Source organism: Coregonus lavaretus, assembly GCF_964263955.1.
Source record: "Coregonus lavaretus genome assembly, chromosome: 10".
In the NCBI taxonomy this organism is placed as follows: Eukaryota; Metazoa; Chordata; class Actinopteri; order Salmoniformes; family Salmonidae; genus Coregonus; species Coregonus lavaretus.
The window spans coordinates 35,097,753-35,121,288 of NC_139997.1; the positions used below are offsets into that span (position 1 = coordinate 35,097,753).

Consider the following 23,536-nt stretch of genomic DNA (forward strand, 5'->3'; position numbering starts at 1 on the left):
GAACTGTAGCGGATGTTTGGAAACCCTTCACATGCCTGCTCCTGCCCCAGTCCACCCATGGGAATTGCCCACAGAGCCATGGCAGAGAATTCATGTGGACTACGCCAGCCCCTTTGAAAAGCACATGTTTCTGGTTATAGTTTATGCCCATTCCAAATGGCCAGAGGTGTTTTGCACTGACTCCTCCACCTACGCTCAGACTATAAAGTGTCTCAGAACAACGTTTGCACGCTTCGGATTGCCTCTGCAGCTGGTAAGCGACAACGCGCAAGCTTTCGTAAGTGATGAGTTTACAAGATTCATGTCAGTAAACGGAATCAAACACTCAACCTCAGCTCCGTACCACCCTGCCACCAATGGGCTGGCGAAACGCTTTGTGCAAACCCTAAAGCAAGGACTCCGTGCAGCAAAACGAGACGAAGGGACTTTGCAAACAAAACTGGCCAAGTTCCTGGGCTCCTACCGAAACACCCCACATGCCACGACAAATGAAAGCCCAGCTGCACTGATGTTCAGGCGGCCTCTCCGCACACAGCTGGACATCATGAAGCCAAACAGGCGTAATTAAGTACTGAACAAACAAGCCAAGATGCTCTCCGGCGGCCGGGAGTGCCATCTCCGAACAGGACAGGAAGTAATGGTGCGAGACTACAGAAGGGGAGGGAAATGGACAAGAGGGACCGTACACGCACAAACGGGACCCAGAACTTACCAGGTTCAAGTGAGCCCAGACATAATGTGGCGGCGTCACATTAACCAAATGCATTCCGCGGAAAACAGCCCACCAATCGAGAAAGAACAGGCACAGAGAGCTCCTGGGAGTGACACACAGGGAACTGTAGAGGACAGTGGGGCAGTACAGAGACCCCAGGCTGAAAGAAGGGAACGTGTGGACGAAGGTGCTGCTATAGCAGAAATTATTATGGAGCAAGCACACACACTGAGGATGTGCAGGAGCCTCCAGACATTCCAAGGTGCTATCCGGAACGACTCCACCGTCCACCAGACAGACTTAGAAACAAACAAAAACAAACAAAAGAACTAAGACTGTTCAAGTTCAAATCAAAGATGCAAAATAACTACAACAAGTTCTGGGAAATGTTTCGGTTGTGGTTTGGTAAAAGTAACTGATTGTATAAGAGAAGGAATGTTATGTTCTGTTAATTACTGATGTCCCCTTTAAGAACGGCGCGCCCTTGGTTATGCGCAGTGTTGCTCTATGTTATTCTTGTACTAACTTGCTTTAGTAAATGTGAAGCTCCAGTTCACTTCCTTGTATTCTGAGTCTTTCTTATTATATCAATTAGTAATAAGAGCTAAGACACTACATCACACTCTCATATCTTTTCCCGGGATTCCAAGAAATCTAGATAAATTACCTACAGTGATCGATTTTTCTGGTCGAGCCGACATCCACAGTTTTAACAGCAAACGTCTGGCAAACTGCCTTTCAAAAATCCATCCCTGAATTTTCCTCTCTGTCCATCCTGTTAGGTGACATTAAAGGTAGAGTCAGCAACATGACCTAGATTAACAAAGCAAACAGCATAGTGGGTCAATTTTCGCAACAACTAAGAGCATTGGAGCGCGATGCCAAACTTCTCTGCTGTTTTGGTCCGTTGTAAGTGTGAAGCGAACTTGTGAGCATGCGCAGATACTGTGTGAGAGCAAAGTCTTGCATCTCGCCCAACTGCTCGTGCAATGTCATTTAGCTTACTCTACCTTTAAGCAGGACCATGTACACTATGGAAACAAGGCTCTACAGGGATAATTTTTACATTTAAGTCATTTAGCAGACGCTCTTATCCAGAGCGACTTACAGTTAGTGAGTGCATACATTATTATTATTTGTATTTATTTTTTCATACTGGCCCCCCGTGGGAATCGAACCCACAACCCTGGCGTTGCAAACACCATGCTCTACCAACTGAGCTACATCCCTGCCGGCCATTCCCTCCCATACCCTGGACGACGCTGGGCCAATTGTGCGCCACCCCATGGGTCTCCCGGTCACAGCCTGCTACGACAGAGCCTGGATTCGAAACAGGATCTCTAGTGACACAGCTAGCACTGCGATGCAGTGCCTTAGACCACTGCGCCACTCAGGAGATAATTAACATAAAAACACTGCCACTCAAGAAGAATCACCTCGCAGGCGCTCATCCAAATGTCTGTTTACACAGTGTGTGCATGCATGTCTGTGTGCATGCGTGCATGGATGTGTGTTTATAATTGTGTGTATGTGTGTCTCCAGCGTTCCTGCCAGCCCCAGTCCTGTATGGTACTGCCATAGACACCACCTGTATCATCTGGGGAAATAAATGTGGGAGGAACACGTCGTGTCACTACTACAACATGGACCTCTTCAGACAGAGGCAAGAACCAACAGATATACCTGCTTCCCGCACTGACTCACGCCGCCATGTCAGCCATATCAGCCATATCAGCCATATCAGCCATACTAGAAAGTATTTGAGATGCGCTTGATTTAGCATAGAGCACTTATGGACCATTTTACCAGGCAAACTAAATCAAACACAGTTCAAGTATTTAAAAGTATTTCCAATACTGTATTTCTTAGACCCAGGCCTGTTATAGAGTATAGAGAATGTCTGATATTGACAAGTCCCACTCTCTTCTGTGTGCAGGTTCCTGGGTCTGCAGGTATTGTTTGTCTGCGGAGCGTTTGTCTGCTTCCTGCTCTCCCTCCTGGTCCTGAGACATAGGGCAGGAAAAAAAGGCCAGCAGGCAGGACAGAGATACACTATGATTAACAGAGAGCAGAGTCCAGACAAGAACACCGCCTCAAAAGAACAGCAGAGCATGGCAGCATGAGAGAGGCCTGATAGAGAAAGAAAGAAAGAAAGAAAGAAAGAAAGAAAGAAAGAAAGAAAGAAAGAAAGAAAGAAAGAAAGAAAGAAAGAAAGAAAGAAAGAAAGAAAGAAAGAAAGAAAGAAAGAAAGAGGAACCGAGAAATAACTGAATTGTGAGCTGAGTATACTGAGGGAAATAATGTATCAGTCTAGTTCTATCCCTCAGAGGGTCATGATGAAGACTACAGAAATGAGAGCTGCTCCTTAGCATTCTCTCTCATTGAGAGTCCATCTCTTACTGTGTGTGTCCTGTTGGCCAATGAGCAGTGCTTAGAAAGTGTTGGGGAAGCTACTCTGAAAATATAGTTTGGGAAGCTACCAATTACTTCACACTGGAAGAAGTTAAGCTATACTAAAGCTACCCTTAAGAAAAATATAGTTTTATTAAACTAAAGTTACTTTACAAAAGGAGTTCACTATATCCAAACTACTTCGTGAAAATTATCATATGTAAATCTCGCAATGTCATAGACTACAAATTGCAAGAACACATCACTTTGGGGTCATATGTCAACAGAATGTGTAATTTAGCCTACTAAACACAAAAACGATGTTTCAATTGAGAATTAAGTCCTGTGTGGCTCAATTGGAAGAGCATGGCACTTGCAAAGCCAGGGTTGTGGGTTTGATTCCAATGGGGGACCAGTAAGAAAATGTATGCATTCTGGATAAGTGTGTCTGCTAAATGACAGAAATGAATTAGGCAGGTGTGATGCAGAAAAATAAAGGAAATTATTGCCTACATCACCCATATTTTATTTTTGCAAAACAGTAGTGTGGAGTTCCAGTAGTTAGCTACACCCCTACATGGCAAAAAAAAAAGTAATTAGGTGTGCTTGCTGAAGGCAAAGCACAACTCTAGATTTCTTACATACTCATACTCATATTATTATTATTATTTGATTTCTTTAGCCCGCTTAAGAGCTTAAACGATTTAACACGAAACCAACAATGTGGAAAAAAGGGCCATAGTCTTGAATGGAAAAAAAAAATCTAAATTCTAGACCTATCTCCTCTTTCACTGTTTAAGCTATTAATTCCAAACCAACGTTGAGATGTTCAGACTGGCCCAAATTAGATTGCTTATCAAATGATGTTTTTAAACAATGTATACTTTTTGACCTATAACGATTTTAAATGTGCATAAATTAACATGGGTTTAAATTAGAACCATAGGAATACAGAGGTAGCTTTTCAAAATGGACCAGTTCCTTGGCCAATTAAGCTACAAGACCAACTTTAAAACATTCAGGCTATCCCAACTTCCAAATCTTTATTAACTATAACTACATATATTTGCATAAATTAACTCACCAACAGTAACTCTTGAACCGTTCAAGCTAGAGACACCAAACCAACTTTCACATGTTCAGGCTATTGTAACTTCCGATTCTTAAAAACATTTATAAACGATAACTATTCAAATTTGCTACATTTGCATAAAATACCTCACCCACAGTAACTCTTGAACCATTCAAGCTAGAGACAACAAACCAACTTTCACATATTCAGGCTATCCTAGCCTATCCTATGCTTTTCTAGTTATCTACTGAAAACACTACCAATATTTGAATTTAGTTCAACTACCACTAAGCTACTGCAAAAGGTAGTTAAATTACTGGTTGAACTACATAGTTCACTAATCCCCAACACTGTGCTTACAGCAAGTACACTATTACTGCTCCCAAACTGACTGTAATAATGTGTATGGCCAGTGCTGTATCTGAGCCATGGCACGTTTACTATAGCATGTCATTCTCTGGGACCAGTCTGAGTGGTTCCCTATCCACTGATACAGGATCAGATATTTTTCTATACCTCTTATGGTTAAGGTTAGGACTTGGGGATGATAAGCTGCTATAAGCTGATCCTAGATCTCTAGAGAGTAACCTCTACCTATAGTGAGTATTACAGGAGCCACCTGATATATGAACTGTAGACCAAAGCTGTCAGACCAAAGAGAGCATTAGAAAACCAAACTCACCAAGCCAATGCTCTTCAGATGTTGGTTGTATTTATACCATTTTTATATACCATATATTTTTCTACTGATTTTTTTTAATGCTTTTTGTCTTTTGTAAACAATATAAAATGGTGAATGTATACTTTCAAATACATTATCATTATAGATTGAGTAAGCACCTTACATTTATACAACTCCAATAACATATCATGCTTAAAATCTTATCCTGTGAATTTAAAAATATATATATTTTCATGTACATTATATAAAGTGGGATTTTTATTTGATGGACAATTCCACACAAGGCATCTGTTTCTCCATTGCTCTTGTCATGTAATGAGTTATGGTAGGCAAGCATTGTGAGTTCAAAGGCCCTTTCCAAACAGGGAAAAATTAATGCATGTAATGAACTAATGAGAACCCATGTGACATGGAAGAGGGCATTGCTCTCTGAGGGGAGAGAGAGGAGGGAGGTGGAGATGGTGGGGGGATGTTGTGATAACTGGGCCAAGCATTTACAACTGCCATCTTGAGTGATGATATACAAGGTTAATAAACTCTATCAGCAGACATGTTCAGGCCTCATCTTTTTACCGCAGAAAAGGTTGTGTCAAGGAGTCATGCCAGGAGATGGCATGTTTTTAATTTATAGAGCAACTGTGTCTTGCTGACTTACTGTCTTACACAGGTATGGGGTGACACAAGCTGGTGCATGAACGATTGTGTGTGTGTGTGTGTGTGTGTGTGTTTGTGTGGAGTTGCTCAGATGGGACCTGCCAAGACCTCCCTAACAGTGATATATCTTATATCTGAATGCACCTGAATCTCACAATATCAGAGTTAACATCTGTGTGTGTGCGCGAGTGTGTGTCTGCTGGCTGGCTCTGAGTGAGTGAGTGAGTGAGTGAGTGACACTCCCCTGCGAGGGTATATAGGTGCCTCCCACCCTTTTCCTACTCAAGGCTCTGATGAAGGCGATTCATGACGAATTGTAAGCCTATTGTTTGTTGGTCCCGTCAATATATCCATCAGATTTACACAGAAACAGAGTGCTCCTTTTTCTTTATACTCCCGGTTAGTCACCAGTTAAAGTATCCTGGGGTAAGGATTTTTGGGGGATAAATTAAATTAAATTTGTATACGTTTGTATTACATTTACATTTACATTTTAGTCATTTAGCAGACGCTCTTATCCAGAGCGACTTACAGTTAGTGAATACATATATATTTTTTATTTTTTTATGTATTACTTATGCATATGCATAAGTAATTGAACGTATACACATTTAATTTATCTCTGACCCCTTAATGACCAGTCAGTTAGTCACAGAGGTGTCTGTCAACAGTCTTCGAATAATTTGTCAGAAGTCTCCTCTTTTGTCTATGTACACAGACTAACCCTTACCTCAGCCACATCTCCCCTTCTTTTATCACATTGTGAAACTGCATCCCATGTCTGTACCCTGCTTCCTCTGTGTATGTGTGTGTGTGTGTGTGTGTGTGTTTTCTTACGAAAATCTGACCCATATTGCCATGAAAACATGAAGTTGTGAAATGCTGAATGGTTTAATGCCTGAGGTTAACCGTTTCCACTGACATTGAACAATCAGGGACTGATGTCTTCCAGGCATGGCTTTGGTTGTATTTGTTCTGGGAAGGGTTACCGTGACCACAGGAATCTCTTCCCAAACTTTGAACATTTATTTCGAATAATTTCATACAAGAAACATGACTCAATGCAAACATACCACATACACTGCACATACTCCTCATCTATGTTTAATTTGAAAGATAATCTGAAGTACAGAGAAGAATGAGAAGACTATATGTGACCCGTTCCAGGAAGCTAGGTGTATGTCGCACGTCACTACTTCACAGGAGAGGCATTTGAATGTAAAAACTTATTTTTTAAACAAAATGCGTTTTGGGGCAGAAATGCCTTCTGGAACATGTGAACTTTCATGTGCCTTTAATAACAAACTTGTATGCCATCTGTAAATACAAATACAATTGTAAAATTACGAGCCTAGTTGGTTTAGCCACGGAAAAAGACAGGAACCTTTCCTCTAGCCATGATTGGCTGAGATAATGAGTGGGCTGGACATGCCGATAGATTAGTTCGGATTGGTCTGCCATGGAGCATGCTTCTGTCTATAACATGAGCTGCTCAGTATGTGTAGATAATCCTTTCTACCGCACCTTTTTTGAAAGATATCATGAAGAACTGCAAAAGTGTTGCTACTGCTCTCAACATTGCTGCCCTGAATTTAACAGGCGCTATCGACAACGTTCAGTGGGAAAAAGTTGTGATGGCCTACTTTCTGGAGGACGATCGTGCCATGCTGACTCTCTCTGATTCTGAAAATGAATCAGACGATGAGGAAATCTCTGATTTAGGTAAAAACAATATAATTGAACCAGACATTGTAGTGTCTTCTGATGATGATCAACAGTGTTGTTGTCACAGAAGAGTATGATTGCAAATGCGGTCAGAGTCAAAAAGAGAACCCAGAAGGCTGTTGTATAAAACACCTGTCTCCGGATTACATCTTCAAACTAAGGTCAACCATGGTATCCATGACAGAGAGGGAGAAGCGTTCATCCATGTATACGGGTAAGAGTCTAGCTAAATTTTCAGATATTATACGTTTCCAATTTTTTTAGAAAGTTATTTTCATTGCAAGATAAAGCGTACTGTTAGCTAGCTAACTAACGTTAGCTGGCTGGCTCGCTAGCTAACGTTACGTGTAAGAGCTGTGTTGTAATATTATCTGCATCTCAGAAATCCATTTGCATTGCTAGTTATAGCCTAATGTTAGCTAACTAGCTAACATTGAACCTAACTGGTTAGCTTTAGCTACCTGCAGATTCATGCATGGTGCATGGTAGTATGGCTTGGGAATATGGGTCTAGATAAAAGACTCCACTATGCAAGTAACCATTTCACTGTACTGTTTACACATTTTACATTTACATTTTAGTCATTTAGCAGACGCTCTTATCCAGAGCGACTTACAGTTAGTTTATTTTTCATACTGGCCCCCCTTGGGAATCGAACCCACAACCCTGGTGTTGCAAACGCCATGCTCTACCAACTGAGCTACATCCCTACACTTCTGTATCCTATGCATGTGACAAATAAACTTTGATTTTATTTTATATAGTGTGTGTTTACCAGAGACGGTAACGTGAAGAACAACATGACCTGCACCAAAGTCAGATTAGGATGCAGTGAGGGAAAAAAGTATTTGATCCCCTGCTGATTTTGTACGTTTGCCCACTGACAAAGACATGATCAGTCTATAATTTTAATGGTAGGTTTATTTGAACAGTGAGAGACAGAATAACAAAAAAATCCAGAAAAACGCATGTCAAAAATGTTATAAATTGATTTGCATTTTAATGAGGGAAATACGTTTTTGACCCCTCTGCAAAGCATGACTAAGTACTTGGTGGCAAAACCCTTGTTGGCAATCACAGAGGTCAGACGTTTCTTGTAGTTGGCCACCAGGTTTGCACACATCTCAGGAGGGATTTTGTTCCACTCCTCTTTGCAGATCTTCTCCAAGTCATTAAGGTTTCGAGGCTGACGATTGGCAACTCGAACCTTCAGCTCCCTCCACAGATTTTCTATGGGATTGGCTAGGCCACTCCAGGACCTTAATGTGTTTCTTCTTGAGCCACTCCTTTGTTGCCTTGGCCGTGTGTTTTGGGTCATTGTCATGCTGGAATACCCATCCACGACCCATTTTCAATGCCCTGGCTGAGGGAAGGAGGTTCTCACCCAAGATTTGATGGTACATGGCCCCGTCCATCGTCCCTTTGATGCGGTGAAGTTGTCCTGTCCCCTTAGCAGAAAAACACCCCCAAAGCATTTTTATTTATTTAAAGCATAATGTTTCCACCTCCATGTTTGACGGTGGGGATGGTGTTCATGGGGTCATAGGCAGCATTCATCCTCCTCCAAACACGGCGAGTTGAGTTGATGCCAAAGAGCTCCATTTTGGTCTCATCTGACCACAAAACTTTCACCCAGTTCTCCTCTGAATCATTCAGATGTTCATTGGCAAATTTCAGACGGGCCTGTATATGTGCTTTCTTGAACATGGGGACCTTGCGGGCGCTGCAGGATTTCAGTCCTTCACGGCGTAGTGTTTTACCAATTGTTTTCTTGATGACTATGGTCCCAGCTGCCTTAAGATCATTGACAAGATCCTCCCGTGTAGTTCTGGGCTGATTCCTCACCATTCTCATGATCATTGCAACTCCACGAGATGAAATCTTGCATGGAACCCCTGGCCGAGGGAGATTGACAGTTATTTTGTGTTTCTTCTATTTGCGAATAATCGCACCAACTGTTGTCCCCTTCTCACCAAGCTGCTTGGCGATGGTCTTGTAGCCCATTCCAGCCTTGTGTAGGTCTAAAATCTTGTCCCTGACATCCTTGGAGAGCTCTTTGGTCTTGGCCATGGTGGAGAGTTTGGAATCTGATTGATTGATTGCTTCTGTGGACAGGTGTCTTTTATACAGGTAACAAGCTGAGATTAGGAGCACTACCTTTAAGAGTGTGTTCCTAATCTCAGCTCGTTACCTGTATAAAAGACACCTGGGAGCCAGAAATCTTTCTGATTGAGAGGGGGTCAAATACTTATTTCCCTCATTAAAAATGCAAATCAATTTATAACATTTTTGACATGCGTTTTTCTGGATTTTTTTGTTGTTATTCTGTCTCTCACTGTTCAAATAAACCTACCATTAAAGTTATAGACTGATCATTTCTTTGTCAGTGGGACAACGTTCAAATTCAGCAGGGGATCAAATACTTTTTTCTCTCACTGTATATGCTAAGGACTAGATAGTGTATTTTTACCAATACATTCTGCTTCTACATGTGAATCCTTATAGAGATGGGTGGGACTAAGGCTTAAGAGGGTGTATACGATGCTGAATGGTGAATGGGTGTAGACAAAGAGCTCTCCAGTAGGTGTACCAAAACATTCACAGGCCATTTTCTCAAAAGTGGGGTTACAAGTTTATCAACTTTCAAAGCAGAATTACTTTCCCATTGTTCCTCAACTGCAGTATATGACATAAAATTTTCTAGCTTTGAGTGTCTACTTTTATCCAATTTAAAAACTATCCCCAAAAAAATGACAAAGGGAAGAGGGTTTTAGAAATGTTTGCAAATGTATAAAAAAACAAAAACAGAAATAAGTTATTTACATAAGTATTCAGACCCTTTGCTATGAGACTCGAAATTAAGCTCAGGTGCATCCTGTTTCCATTGATCATCCTTGAGATGTTTCTACAACTTGATTGGAGTCCACCTGTGGTAAATTCAATTGATTGGACATGATTTGGAAAGGCACACACCTGTCTATATAAGGTCCCACAGTTGACAGTGCATGTCAGAGCAAACACCAAGCCATGAGGTCAAAGGAATTGTCCGTAGAGCTCCGAGACAGGATTGTGTCAAGGCACAGATCTGGGGAAAGGTACCAAAACATTTCTGCAGCATTGAAGGTCCCCAAGAACACAGTGGCCTCAATCATTCTTAAATGGAAGAAGTTTGGAACCACCCCGGCCAAACTGAGCAATCGGGGGAGAAGGGCCTTGGTCAGGGAGGTGACCAAGAACCCGATGGTCACTCTGACAGAGCTCTGGAGTTCCTCTGTGGAGATGGGAAAACCTTCCAGAAGGACAACCATCTCTGCAGCACTCTACCAATTAAGCCTTTATGGTAGAGTGGCCAGACGGAAGCCACTCCTCAGTAAAAAGCACATGACAGCCCACTTGGAGTTTGCCAAAAGGCATCTAAAGACTCTCAGTCCATGAGAAAGAAGATTCTCTGGTCTGATGAAACCAAGATTGAACTCTTTGGCCTGAATGCCAAGCGTCACGTCTGGAGGAAACCTGGCACCTTCCTTACAGTGAAGCATGGTGGTTTCTCAGCGGCAGGGACTGGGAGACTAGTCAGGATCAAGGCAAAGATGAACGGAGCAAAGTACAGAGAGATCCTTGATGAAAACCTGCTCTAGAGCGCTCAGGACCTCAGACTGGGGAGACAGTTCACCTTCCAACAAGACAACGACCCAAAGCACACAGCCAAGACAATGCAGGAGTGGCTTCGGGACAAGTCTCTGAATGTCATTGAGTGGCCCAGCCAGAGCCCAGACTTGAACCCAATCGAACATGTCTGGAGAGACCTGAAAATAGCTGTGCAGCAACGCTCTCCATCCAACCTGACAGAGCTTGAGAGGATCTGCAGGGAAGAATGGGAGAAACTCCCCAAATACAGGTGTGCCAAGCTTTTAGCGTCATACCCAAGAAGACTCAAGGCTGTAATTGCTGCCAAAGGTGCTTCAACAAAGTACTGAGTAAAGGGTCTGAATTCTTATGTAAATGTGATATTTTATTTTTTATTTTTAATAAATGAGCAAAAATGTATACAAAACAGTTTTTGCTTTGTTATTATAGGGTATTGTGTGTAGATTGATGAGGGAAAAAACAATTTAATCAATTTTAGAATAAGGCTGTAACCTAACAAAATGTGGAAAAAGTCAAGGGGTCTGAATACTTTCCAAAGGCACTGTTTGTTTTGTGTTAGTACTGTAATTTGTGTTAGTCCCCTGTAGCTCAGTTGGTAGAGCATGGCGCTTGTAACGCCAGGGTTGTGGGTTCGTTTCCCACAGGGGGCCAGTATGAAAATGTATGCACTCACTAACTGTAAGTCGCTCTGGATAAGAGCGTCTGCTAAATGACTAAAATGTAATGTAAATGTAATTTTGTTTCCCAGCACAATAGCTAAGAAAATACCATCCAAGAGTAAAATGTATTGCCAAATCAACCCAACCCTTTACTGGAAACAGCTATAGTATGTCAACTCTATAAAGTTATACAACTCCCTCTATGGTGTCAGACAGACAGACAGAAATACTTAAAACTTCAATGTTTATTTCTTGCATCGCAATTGACAATATTATGAAGAGTATATTTTTGGTTAAAGTATGTGCCTCTGTTTAAAAATTATGAGAGCTGTACTTTTCAATCACATTCCTTTTTCTGAAAACAACTTGAAACTATCAGTTGTGAGTGTTCAGACTTTTGGTCTGAACTTTTGGTCTGAATGGTATTCATACATGATTAAGAAACTGTATTATATGATCCATGGCTGAATCTAGCCGCTTGTCCACCCTCTCATATTGTGCATTTATGACACAAAGAAGCTTAAGCTTAACGATGGCTGATCCCCTCCTAGGACCTGCTTAGAATACAGTGTGTGTGTGTGTGTGTGTGTGTTTGTGTGTGTGTGTTTATATCCCCAGCTTAAAGTGGGTTGACCACCCTGCCAATAAAGAGCAGTGCCCCCGAGGCCTCGTCCCTCACCAGGAACAGGAAGGGACGGTCCACGCGGTACGACAGAGGTGTGGAGGCGGGGCGGGAGCTGGCATACTGGGTGCCCTCTGGGGCCATCTCCATAACAACCTTATGATTGAGGCTGCCGAGCTTCGCCGTCTGAGACGTGATCTTAGTCAGGTCCGTGTCTGCCAGAAATTCGTTGAGACCTGGCGAGATGGAGAAAGAGGATGTGAAGGCAGAAGAAGAGCAAGATGACGAGAGAGAATGAGGGAGTGAGAGGAAGAGAGAGGGAGGGAGGTGAAGAAACTCACCCAGTTCAGGGAGAAGTGGCAGGAGGTCAGTGGAGTAGCTGAATTTTAGGACAGGCAGTGTGAGGGCTGCCTGCACGGGGTGAAGGGTCATGGAGAGGTCCTGAACAAACTCAGCTGTCAGGCTCTCCTCCACCAAGGTCATGTTCTGAGTGACATCATCAGGAAGGAACACAAACATGCTGACGTCATCCTGCATCTGGATCTGAGCAATCTGGAGAGAAAGGGAGAGGAAGTGTGGGGGAGATCATCAATAGCTGTTTTCCCTGAGGCAAACTGGATAACTGGCTAGTTACGAAAGTAATGACCACTGGAAAAAGCATAATTGCTGAATATACTGCATCTGTACTCACTGTACAGCCCAGGTCTGGGTCTACGCCCATTTTCACCGGGTAATTGTCCTGTTGCATCATGGGAATGCGAGCGGGAGCCTCTCCAACAAGCTGGAAGTCCTCCATCGCACCACTCTGACTGAACCGAATTATCCACTTCCCTACACACACACAAACAGCATGTTACAAACAGCGCCCCATAAACGAGTGCACACTTTGGGGAGAAGGGTAGAGAATTGGACCGCACAGACTGTCCATACCTTTGAAGTAGGCGGCGCCCAGAGGGACCACACCAGAGTTCCGTCCCAGGGGCTTGGATATGAAGTGGTCGACCTTGCCGCCCGTCTGCTGTTTGACCCAATCATTGATCTCATTCACATCTTTAGCCCCACCCATCAGAGCCTTGGGCCGCACCCCATACTGCTTCTCTACCACGCCAAAGTATTCCTGCTTCAGACGCAGTCCTAGAGAGATACACACATACATAAACAAACACTGGTCAACAAACATACACACAATCACAACACACACAGACCGATCAAAATTATCACAGAGACACATGCATGCTTACACACACACACTCACTTCGGGCCAGGTAGACACGTGCAGCGATGCTGAGGCCTTTGCCAGGTGCTCTGAGTGAGGCCAGTAGGTCTCTGAGAGTGTTGTGGAGCTGAGGGTCCTGCAGGGTGTGATACCTCAGAGCTCTGTATAACCACCTCTCTGAACGATCCGGAGATGCTCCTGAGAGAGAGAGAGAGAGAGAGAGAGAGAGAGAGAGAGAGAGAGAGAGAGAGAGAGAGACATGTAATTACCATTTTGCCAATTAAATACCAGATAAATAGCAGACAGTGATGTAAAGTATAACAGTGCTGAGGCTTACTAACCCATGGATAGCTGAGTGAGCGCTGCAGAGATGCTGATGGGTGCCAGGAACACATTAGACTTGGGGTCGCGACCAGCCAGGGCCCGGAACAGGTTGAAGCCGAAGTCAGAGGTGGCAGCTGCCATCTTGGCTCTGGGCGTGGTAAAGAGCTCCACAGCTTCCTCTTCCCCTCCCGCCTCCTCTGCCTCCAACTGCATGGGATTGGTCAATCGAAAGACACAGGAAGGTTATTGACATGGCTTGTTCATGGAGAATGAGAAAGAAAAGGAGATAGAGAAAGAGAAGTGATGTGACAAAGAGTGATGCTGTTCGGAATTGGCAAGCCAGAATGAAAATGGAGGGACATAGAAATGAAGTGACTGGAGAATCTACTAGAGGAAGACGATGAGAGAGATGCAGATGAAGTGTAGAATAGGAAAGCCAAAGGGATAGAGTGAATATAAGACATGAGAGTATAACAAAGAATTCAGTGTGTAAACGGAGATGTGGAGTAGTCTCACCAACTGAGCATAAGAGAGGGAGAGGAGGGCCCCCAGACACAGCATTAGGGTCGTCCGCATCATCCTGCAACACAAATACACACTCAATTACACACACATTATTATTCAAACATACACACTCTCCATTGAGAATGCTTTTTGTTCCAGGACTAGGCTTAATCTGTGTCTGGGAAACTGGCCCATAGTGTGTGAGTCAGATTTTTAGATTGTGAGTGTGATTGGCTGCAGGGCTCCTGTGGGAGAATGTGGTTTTAACTTACGATAAACCCTGTCAGCATCTCTTCTTTTCCCTCTTCTTTTCTTGCTCTCACTAGGCGGTGATGTTTAGACGTTTGTGTGTTCAGACTGAGCTCCATTTCTTCTTCTTACTGAGTAGATACTAAACCATGTAATATATCCGAAACTTCTGGCTCTCCACACACACACAGATTGTAGCTAACACACAACACAAGCAGAGGCAGATTGTTCACACCCGTTTACTAGCTAGTCACACTAGCACAGCTAGTAATGTTAATGAGCTTTGTGGCGTGAATAGAGTCATACAGAGTCCAGAGAGGTGAGCAGACTAATTGACAGACAGAGCAGTGACAAACTGAAAGGTCACAGGAGGTGGAGATCAGAGATTATGGAGAGTTTGAAGAGGCTGCTTTTTCAGACCACACACACATTAACACATAATAGTATAACTCTGCCAGTTCTCATTCCCAACACCCCCTCTCTTTCTTTCATTCTCCCTCTCTCTCACATTCTTTCTCTTTTACCCACACACACTCTCTCGTTCCCTCAACACATCTGGTTGTCATTGAGGTTCTCCTGGTTTCCCTGATGAAAAAAACATCCATCACTGAACGTCGGACCACAGACTCCTCTCAATTCCTTTCTTCTTCTCTGCAGGCCTGATGGTTAACCCAGGCACTTGATCTCCTTCCAACCCAAAGAAGCCAGCCAAACCCACAGAGAGACCTTCTCTCCGTAGAGGCTGCTCTCTACCACACTACCATTCACAATCACAAGCATGGTGAATTCAAGACAACTTACCACAATGTTTGGCAAATGGTACTGTAGGTCGTATTGTTCGGCTAATGCTACTGTAGGTCTCACCAAACTACTGCTCTCCTACACACCCACACATCTACTCCCATTCTTTCAGGCCATGAACAATGAATCTCCTGCCATGAGAATGTCTATATCCTACAGGCCCTAAGGTACGGACCACTATGGACACAGCATTCTTCACTTGTACAGTATGTGCTCTATACACATCTCCTCGCATATGGTGTCCAGACATGTCTTTAGTCTTTTCTCTATTAGACAGGTTTGCAGTTGATTTAAACCATCTTGAGTGGTTACTGTGATATTGGACTGACTAAAAACAGGGACAATTACACAAGATGTTTGGGCTCTGGGAAAGGTTAGTCTTGGTGTGTTTCCCTTGGCGCCCTGCTGAGCAGCTTGAATGGAAATGCTGAACCAGTGAAAAGTAGCCTACTGGAAAAGAAAAGGTACCAGTGGAGCAAATTCACCAGAACATTGTGCACTTGTTTTAGTCAAAAGCATTGATTATTCACTCCTGATATAGAGATTAAGTTATCCCATAAGATGAAGGCTTTAAGACACCAGATAACACTACAAAGCCGGATTAAAAAGCTTTACAAAAAAAAATCCTGCTTTCTAAAGAGGTGTTATTAGGTCTGCTCCCTTCTGTAAAGGTTGTTGCACAGGTTCTGACTGGAGAAAACTGAAATAACGTTAAGGTTTATTGCCCGAGTCTTTCATGCCATGCAATTGACGTTGATAAAATGGGATAATAAAACATCCCATGACGCATAAAAGTGACTGACCTTTTAGCACGATTATGGATCCACGTCGCCCGCCCCTGTGTCTCAAGCAGCCGTCTCTCGGGTGGAGTGCTGAATGTAACGGGGCGATTCACACAGCGGTGTATGGAAGCCTTGAAACTAACTTTCACCCGCCCTGCTCTGACGTAGCGGAGGATATAGCAGGTTGGGTTTGGCAAGAAGCTGGATGGCTGTTTTGAGCGCAAGGCGCATTCATGGTCCTTTCTCTCCCTCACTGCCCAAAACATAACGGTGTCAAATTTGACGCGCAAGAAATTGACCTAAAATGTTAAGTATTTTTTGAATTGTAAGAACGTGCTGGAGGAAATAGTTAATGCTGCAATATGAAACTTTTTGGGCTACCCGACCAAATTCACATAGAAATTAGTTATAGATCTGTCACTCATTGAAAGCAAGTCTAAGAATCGGTAGATATTTTTTGTGCATAATTTCTATGCTTCTAGTAATTAACTTTCGGTTTGGTACAACAGCTGCAAAAAATATTTTTGGTTATGGTAAATATATTTCATTCTGATTTAGATGGTACAATGATTCTCTACACTTGCTTGTTTTGTCCAACTGAAATTAGGCGAACTATTAGAATTTTAGCAACCAGGGAATGGCAGAGAGATTTCTGCATAGTGCATCTTTAAATTATAGGTTGTGAGGTAGAAGTCCTGCCAATAAAAAATAAAATACTCCCCAGTTCTTATACCAAAACACCAGTAACATGATCACATCCACTACTAAGACAGACTTTAGCCCTTTTCTTTAATCAATACCAGAGGTGGGAATAATCAGAATGAGAAAGTATGACATCACAAAGCACAACAAATAGTGTAAGACAGTGCACAACCAAGTGTAAAAATAGCATCCAATTTGAGTGTTCATCCACACAGTGTAGTATGGGACAGGTCCATGGTCTCTCCTATCTCATTGGGTTGTAGTCAGGGGGCATACACTGGGGAGGGGAGGTACTGTGAGAAGTTGTCAGGTGTCTAGGCATAGGGGTTGATTTTTGTCTGGGAACTGTGCCTTTTGGATTGGGATAGGGTTTTGCTATACGAGGGATAGGATCCATATATGACCAGCTGGTCGGGCAGTGTCGTTCAGGACAGAAGAGTGAGAGATGGGTTTGGGAAGGCTGGGCATCAAAGTTGGTTTAGGAAGGAACCATATGAGAGGGGTTGGCACAGGATCTTTGCCCTGCCACTTGGGTGTTGGAGTTTCCCCTCCACTTCATTCAGGGGCTGCTGTTGCGCCTCCCCTCCCGCATGGGCACCACACTGCATTCTCACTTTGTGGCTGGTCACTGTACATTGTTGCTGCTATGGGGACCGTCGCTCTGTACGTCGTTGTTACTATTAGTGCTGTCACTTTGGGTCCTGTTGCCATGGGGATCATCACCGAGAAGACTGTTAATCCGCATTGGGCTGGTGTCAGGGGCAGGGTTAGTGACAGTGCCCAGGAAGAGGGGAGCAAGGGAGGCGTGGTCTACCAGGGCGAACAGAAAGGGGGAGTTTACGAAGAAGATGGGAATGGAGCGCATCATGGTAACAGAGGTGGCTGCAGACGCATCAGCCCCTTCTTCACTCAGCTCCACCCCGCAGGCATGACGCACACTGGACACCTGCAGAGGAACCGCCGAGATACCGGACAGATCAGGACCAGAGAACAGAGATCCCAAACCTGAGAGAGAAGAGAGATTTTGATTGAGCATTCATCCATCCAATATACTGTAATTATTGACTGCTGTAATACACCTGTCTGTTTCTAGCTCACTTAAACTATGCCAGGAGTTCTTCCAGACCTGAGAGGAAAAACTCCTGGCCAAAACTATTGACCCTTCTGTGCTAGTCTCTCTAGACAGACAGGTTGCCTCCCAAAATGTACCAATGTTCCAGCATGCACGTCTGTACTAAGACCAACGTCAGTTTGGCAGAGAGGAAAGCGCGGAGTTGGGCTCTGGAAAATCCATCCAGAGCCCCGCCGCAAACATTTCCGGTAGCTAGCTAGGAGCTTGCGGAGGATATTTTCAATGAGTGTATTTCACAACTGAGTAGTTTGCATGCGCCATGACATCAGCGTTACAAGCTTACAACCACTGGCTAAAATTACCCTAACCATCTTCATCTGCATTGTGTGTCCACCTCATGTTTGAGGGGATTCTTTTTATGCCCCGCCTACCCAAACTTATGATTTGTTGGGAGAGTCATCTGTCTGAACAGCCAAGAAAATTTGACATGATTCCCCGAACTAGTGCGATTGCCCTAGGTCTGGAATTTCCTAGACTACTTCTGTGCTCACCCATGCTGGTCAGCGCCTCCTGTAGCTCTTGACGGTACTGCAGGGTGAACTTGGGCAGTTGGACCTGCATGGTGCTCTCCTGAGGTAGACGCCTGTACAGGTCCGAGATGTTCAGCTTGGTCACCAGCGATGACACATTTCCTCTTCCTGGCAACGGCATCACTACCAGGAAGCTGGTGTTTCCCTTAAATGGAAAACGTGCGACCTGCAAACACAGGGGGGGGTACATTTTAGAACGGGAGAATGCCCAAACTGCACTGTAGAGAGATTAAGAGAAAGGTGGAGAGAGACAAGAACAGTCTTATCAACGTTTCAGCAGCAAGATCTTTTCAAAACAAATCTCCAGTAGAAGGGTGTGTCAAAATATAGAAATGGAGAAAGACCGCAGCAGACGGCAGAACACAGCCAGCCCAGCTCACCTGAGCCCCAAGCTCCCCATCTTCTAACAGGCTCAGTGGGTACTTGGCTGAACGCATCATGTCCACATGGACAAAGTTCTTATTGTCCAGGTAGAAGACATCCTTCTGCGTGAGCTGAGGGTCGAAGCGAGCCTCCCACTCACCTACCAGAGACAACAGGAGAACAAGCCACAGTTGTAAGAGGTAGACACTAATGTATGGTATACAGTTTCAAAACCTATATTTTAAAACAGGGAGTGAAAGGGCATACCTTTGAAATGCACAGCATTGATAAGCATGAGCACGATGTCATGCGGAATACTAGGCAGGAAATTGGTAATGTGACCTTTGGTGGCATCCTCCACCCATTGGTTGACCTCCTCCACTGAGATCAGGGGGGCGGGCTCTGATCTGTACCTATGCAGGGATTCTGCAACAAAGGACTGGTACACCTCAAACTCTGAGAGAGAGAGGTGAACAGAACACATACACAAAGTGTCAAAATAATTGTCAGACCTTTACTGCATTAACGGCAGTTACAATGGGTGTGCTTTATAATTATGTTAGTAGATTGTCATTTTCTGGCACAGAGCTGCAGCACTAACATCTGCTCATCCTGGAAACACACCTGGACGCAGGTACATGCGTGTGGCCACCTGTAGGGAAGTGTTGGTGAGGTGTTGGAGCAAGCTGCCCAGGGTGTGATGGTAGCAGGGTATGGTGTGGGCGTGTAGAGAACTGAGCAACAACTTCTGTGTCTCGTTATGAGCTCCTGATAGGGAAAAACAAGGAGGCAACGACCATGTTGAGCACATTAGGTCTTGGAGATAAAAGCTAACAGACATGCATATACAATCTCAGATACATACTCACTCTTGACATTATACATGCGCACACACACACGTGCCTCACCCAGTGCGAGCTGTGCCAGTGCGAGGGCCACACTTAGGGGTGATAAGATGACGTTGGGCTGCTCCGGCCCTGTCTGCAGGCTGTTCAGTAGCTGCCGGCCCAGTCTCTCTACAGCACCTCCTACTGACCGCCAGGCCTCCTGTCTGAACACCGGCTCTCCACAGGAGTGGTCCTCAGGAGCTACCATACTAGTTTCATCCTGAGAGAGAAAGAGAGTCTTGGGGTTAGACTGTAAAGACCAGGGTAGGGTTAGGTTGCTTCAAAAGTCTTGTAGCCAATCCTTTCCCAATTAAAGGTTAGATATTTAAGGAAGGTTGATGTGTTTTGGGGTGAGGTTATGGTTGGCCCTCTTACAGTCAGTCCCAGCCGACAGAGGCAGAGCAGCAAGAGCACAGGCAGATACAGCGTCATATCCCAACAGCTAGCCTGCAATACAGAACAAACCTGTACAATAATGTAAGGTTACAGGTTCAAGGCCCATTTCGGGGAAAGTCTAAGGATTTTTTTCTTTTTTTATGCAACATTTAAATGATAAAGGTTTGCTTGTATAGAAATAGGTAGGTACACATACAAAACACATTGACATGAATACCCCAACGTTTTCTTAGGTTTCAGGTCCTTTCTAAAGTGCAACAGTGCTTTCACACGACCAGATAGACCAAGTTAAACTACACAGTGACCAAAAACAGTGACAACCAATACTTCACTTAAGGGAGGACGCTATCAACACTGCTTGGACCCAAAGCCAGCAAAGCCTCTCCCAACACAAATCAACTGGAAACAACTTTTCAGAACAACAGACCACAGCACAAACATTTCTTCCCAGACAGCATGTTCATAAAATGGTTACTCACAGAAATTAGACTTGACAAAACCCCTACAATGGATGTTCCAGTACCAAACGCTTACCTGAAAAGAACTCTAGAGTGCTTTTATACATTTCACATGTTCAACACCAATTAAGGTCAGCTGGGAAACATTGGCTGAAACGATGGTTCCTACCCTGTCACAATAACGTTGATATTTAAGATTCAATAACAGTGATTATCAATGCATAGCAATTATTGAACCACTCACTTTTACAGAGCAATAACAAAGTACCTATTGCTGCTGGACAGGGAACCACTAATTGGCTGAGAGGAATTGAGAGCCAATTAAAAGGAGGATTTCTTGGCTAGTGGTCAGTGTGGCGCAGCTTAGGCCTGGTTCTACAGTGCAAAGATGGGTGGTGATTTGCTCTGGGATCACAAGTGTTTGTCAGAGGGCCAAAGGTTTCTGTTTTACTTCTAAAGTCCACAAACAGCAAATACTGGCTTCACTACTTAAATGTTATCTCTACGGATGCATGTTAGTATTAGTGTTTATATATACACTACCGGTCAAAAGTTTTAGAACACCTACTCATTCAGGGGGTTTTCTTTATTTTTACTATTTTCTACATCGTAGAATAATAGTGAAGACATCAAAACTATGAAATAACATATATTTGAGATTCTTCAAATAGCCACCCTTTGCCTTGATGACAGCTTTGCACACTCTTGGCATTCTCTCAACCAGCTTCACCTGGAATGCTTTTCCAACAGTCTTGAAGGAGTTCCCACATATGCTGAGCAATTGTTGGATGCTTTTCCTTCACTCTGCGGTCCAACTCATCCCAAACCATCTCAATTGGGTTGAAGTTGGGTGATTGTGGAGGCTTGGTCATCTGATGCAGCACTCCAGCACTCTCCTTGGTCAAATAGCCCTTACACAGCCTGGAGGTGTGTTTTGGGTCATTGTCCTGTTGAAAAACAAATGATAGTCCCACTAAGTGCAAACCAGATGGGATGGCGTATCGCTGCAGAATGCTGTGGTAGCCATGCTGGTTAAGTGTGCTTTGAATTCTAAATAAATCACAGACAGTGTCACCAGCAAAGCACCCCCACACCATCACACCTCCTCCTCCATGCTTCACGGTGGGAACCACACATGCGGAGATCATCCGTTCACCTACACTGCGTCTCACAAAGACACGGCAGTTGGAACCAAAAATGTTCCATTTGGACTCATCAGACCAAAGGACACATTTCTACCGGTCTAATGTCCATTGCTTGTGTTTCTTGGCCCAAGCAAGTCTCTTCTTATTATTGGTGTCCTTTAGTAGTGGTTTCTTTGCAGCAATTCGACCATGAAGGCCTGATTCACGCAGTCTTCTCTGAACAGTTGATGTTGGGATGTGTCTGTTACTTGAACTCTGGGAAGCATTTATTTGGGCTGCAATCTGAGGCTGGTAACTCTAATGAACTTATCCTCTGCAGCAGAGGTAACTCTGGGTCTTCCTTTCCTGTGGCAGTCCTCATGAGAGCCAATTTCATCATACCGCTTGATGGTTTTTGCGACTGCACTTGAAGAAACGTTCAAAGTTCTTGAAATGTTCCGTATTGACTGACCTTCATGTCTTAAATTAATGATGGACTGTTGTTTCTCTTTGCTTATTTGAGCTGTTCTTGCCATAATATGGACTTGGTCTTTTACCAAATAGAGCTATCTTCTGTATACCACCCCTACCTTGCCACAACACAACTGATTGGCTCAAACGCATTAAGAAGGAAAGAAATTCCACAAATTAACTTTTAACAAGGCACACCTGTTAATTGAAATGCATTCCAGGTGACTACCTTATGAAGCTGGTTGAGAGAATTCCAAGAGTATGCAAAGCTGTCATCAATGTAAAGGGTTGCTACCTTGAAGAATGTCATATATGAAATATATTTTGATTTGTTTAATACTTTTTTGGTTACTACATGATTCCATATGTGTTATTTCATAGTTTTGATGTCTTCACTATTATTATACAATGTAGAATAAAATAAAGAAAAACCCTTGAATGAGTAGGTGTGTCCAAACTTTTGACTGGTACTGATATATATATATATATATATATATATATATATATATATATATATATATATATATATATATATATATATATATATATGACTGCATAGAATCATTAGCATTCATAGATTTAGTAGAAATAGTGGTGATATTTATTGATTGATGATTTTAGTGTACATTTACAAGGGCCTCTGTAGTCTTATTTACAAAAAACTGTTTGTGCTATTATTCTATCACTAGTAAACTAATAGCTACAGCCATACATCTAAATCATGTTCCAAATAGCTTTAAAGAAAGTGCACTTACTATAGTAGAATTGTATGGTTTCATGCACTGTGCCAAAAAACCTACTGACTCCCAACACCACAATCCCTTCCAAGCCTCTGTCAAAATGAAACAAGATGGTGAAAACTTACCCAGCCGATGTTTGGTCAGGGGATAGGTAATATAGGCAAATAGGATTAGGATATAGACAGACAGAGAGACAGACAGACAGACAGGCACGGCGAGTGTTCCCCTAGCTGGATCCTGTAGTGCCCAGTACTCTACATTGTCAGCCCCCTCATTAGCCAGTTAATGTTTAACCCTGCATTGATTCAGCAGAGCGACTACTCTACCAGAAAATGTAAATATTAAGATATGTGACCCACAGGTCAAACCTGCCTTTATAAGAGCTGTGGCTCCACAACCTGAACAGAGAGCACTGAGCAGCATTATTCCTTCCCTCTCTCACTTCTTCCCTCTTTCTTTCCTTCCCTCATTTCACAGAAATGTCACTGATTTGCAACATTTAGCAGGTGTAATTAATGTAAAAGTTCCCAGTAGCACAATATTTTCACCTTTCTGCTCTCATCAGATCAGTGGTATCCCTTAGCGAGGAGGAGAGATGCATTTAAATAAGGGGGACCCTTACATTCAGAATCTTAATATCTAACAGTCTAGTAAGGACCTCTATGGCTGCATTTATACAGGCAGCACAATTC

The 23,536-nt window shown here is 43.3% G+C and overlaps 2 protein-coding genes and 1 pseudogene across 4 annotated transcripts in view; 1 reads left to right on the forward strand and 2 right to left on the reverse strand.

The window, feature by feature from the left end:
- The window catches only part of LOC311136257 (solute carrier organic anion transporter family member 2B1-like), a 28,654-nt gene extending 24,805 nt beyond the window's left edge, over positions 1-3,849 (forward strand). The window contains exons 14-15 of the mRNA XM_084170388.1: positions 2,255-2,375; positions 2,649-3,849. Of these exons, the coding sequence (XP_084026514.1) occupies positions 2,255-2,375; positions 2,649-2,835 (308 nt within the window). The 3' untranslated portion in view covers positions 2,836-3,849. The remainder of the gene's footprint in view (positions 1-2,254; positions 2,376-2,648) is intronic.
- Positions 3,850-11,772: 7,923 nt separating this feature from the next.
- On the reverse strand, positions 11,773-16,207 carry LOC311136143 (pigment epithelium-derived factor-like). Of its 2 annotated transcripts, none has more exons than XM_084170232.1 (8): positions 14,482-16,207; positions 14,222-14,285; positions 13,723-13,912; positions 13,421-13,579; positions 13,096-13,299; positions 12,857-12,996; positions 12,507-12,717; positions 11,773-12,401 (listed from the first exon to the last, which is right to left on the reverse strand). In XM_084170232.1, exons 2-8 carry the CDS (start codon positions 14,282-14,284, stop codon positions 12,163-12,165), a joined length of 1,206 nt encoding a protein of 401 aa, XP_084026358.1. In that variant the 5' UTR covers position 14,285; positions 14,482-16,207; the 3' UTR covers positions 11,773-12,162. The 2 variants fall into 2 exon arrangements, with proteins under 2 accessions (XP_084026358.1, XP_084026357.1); XM_084170231.1 differs by having other exon boundaries at positions 16,063-16,158.
- Positions 16,208-16,811: 604 nt separating this feature from the next.
- Positions 16,812-23,100, reverse strand: LOC311136002 (alpha-2-antiplasmin-like; annotated as a pseudogene). The gene is made up of 8 exons (XR_014615429.1): positions 22,970-23,100; positions 20,031-20,120; positions 19,677-19,875; positions 19,393-19,536; positions 19,036-19,224; positions 18,786-18,928; positions 18,367-18,571; positions 16,812-17,748 (listed from the first exon to the last, which is right to left on the reverse strand). The product of XR_014615429.1 is annotated as an alpha-2-antiplasmin-like (transcript).
- Positions 23,101-23,536: the final 436 nt, after the last annotated feature.

Bases quoted from the DNA above. Each gene is read 5' to 3' on its own strand.
- LOC311136143 (XM_084170232.1), bottom strand. From the start codon at position 14,284: ATGATGCGGACGACCCTAATGCTGTGTCTGGGGGCCCTCCTCTCCCTC. The intron at 13,580-13,722 runs GTTAGTAAGCCT...TCTCTCTCTCAG, and splicing joins GCTCACTCAGCTATCCATGG to GAGCATCTCCGGATCGTTCA. The intron at 13,300-13,420 runs GTGAGTGTGTGT...GTATCTCTCTAG, and splicing joins ACGTGTCTACCTGGCCCGAA to GACTGCGTCTGAAGCAGGAA.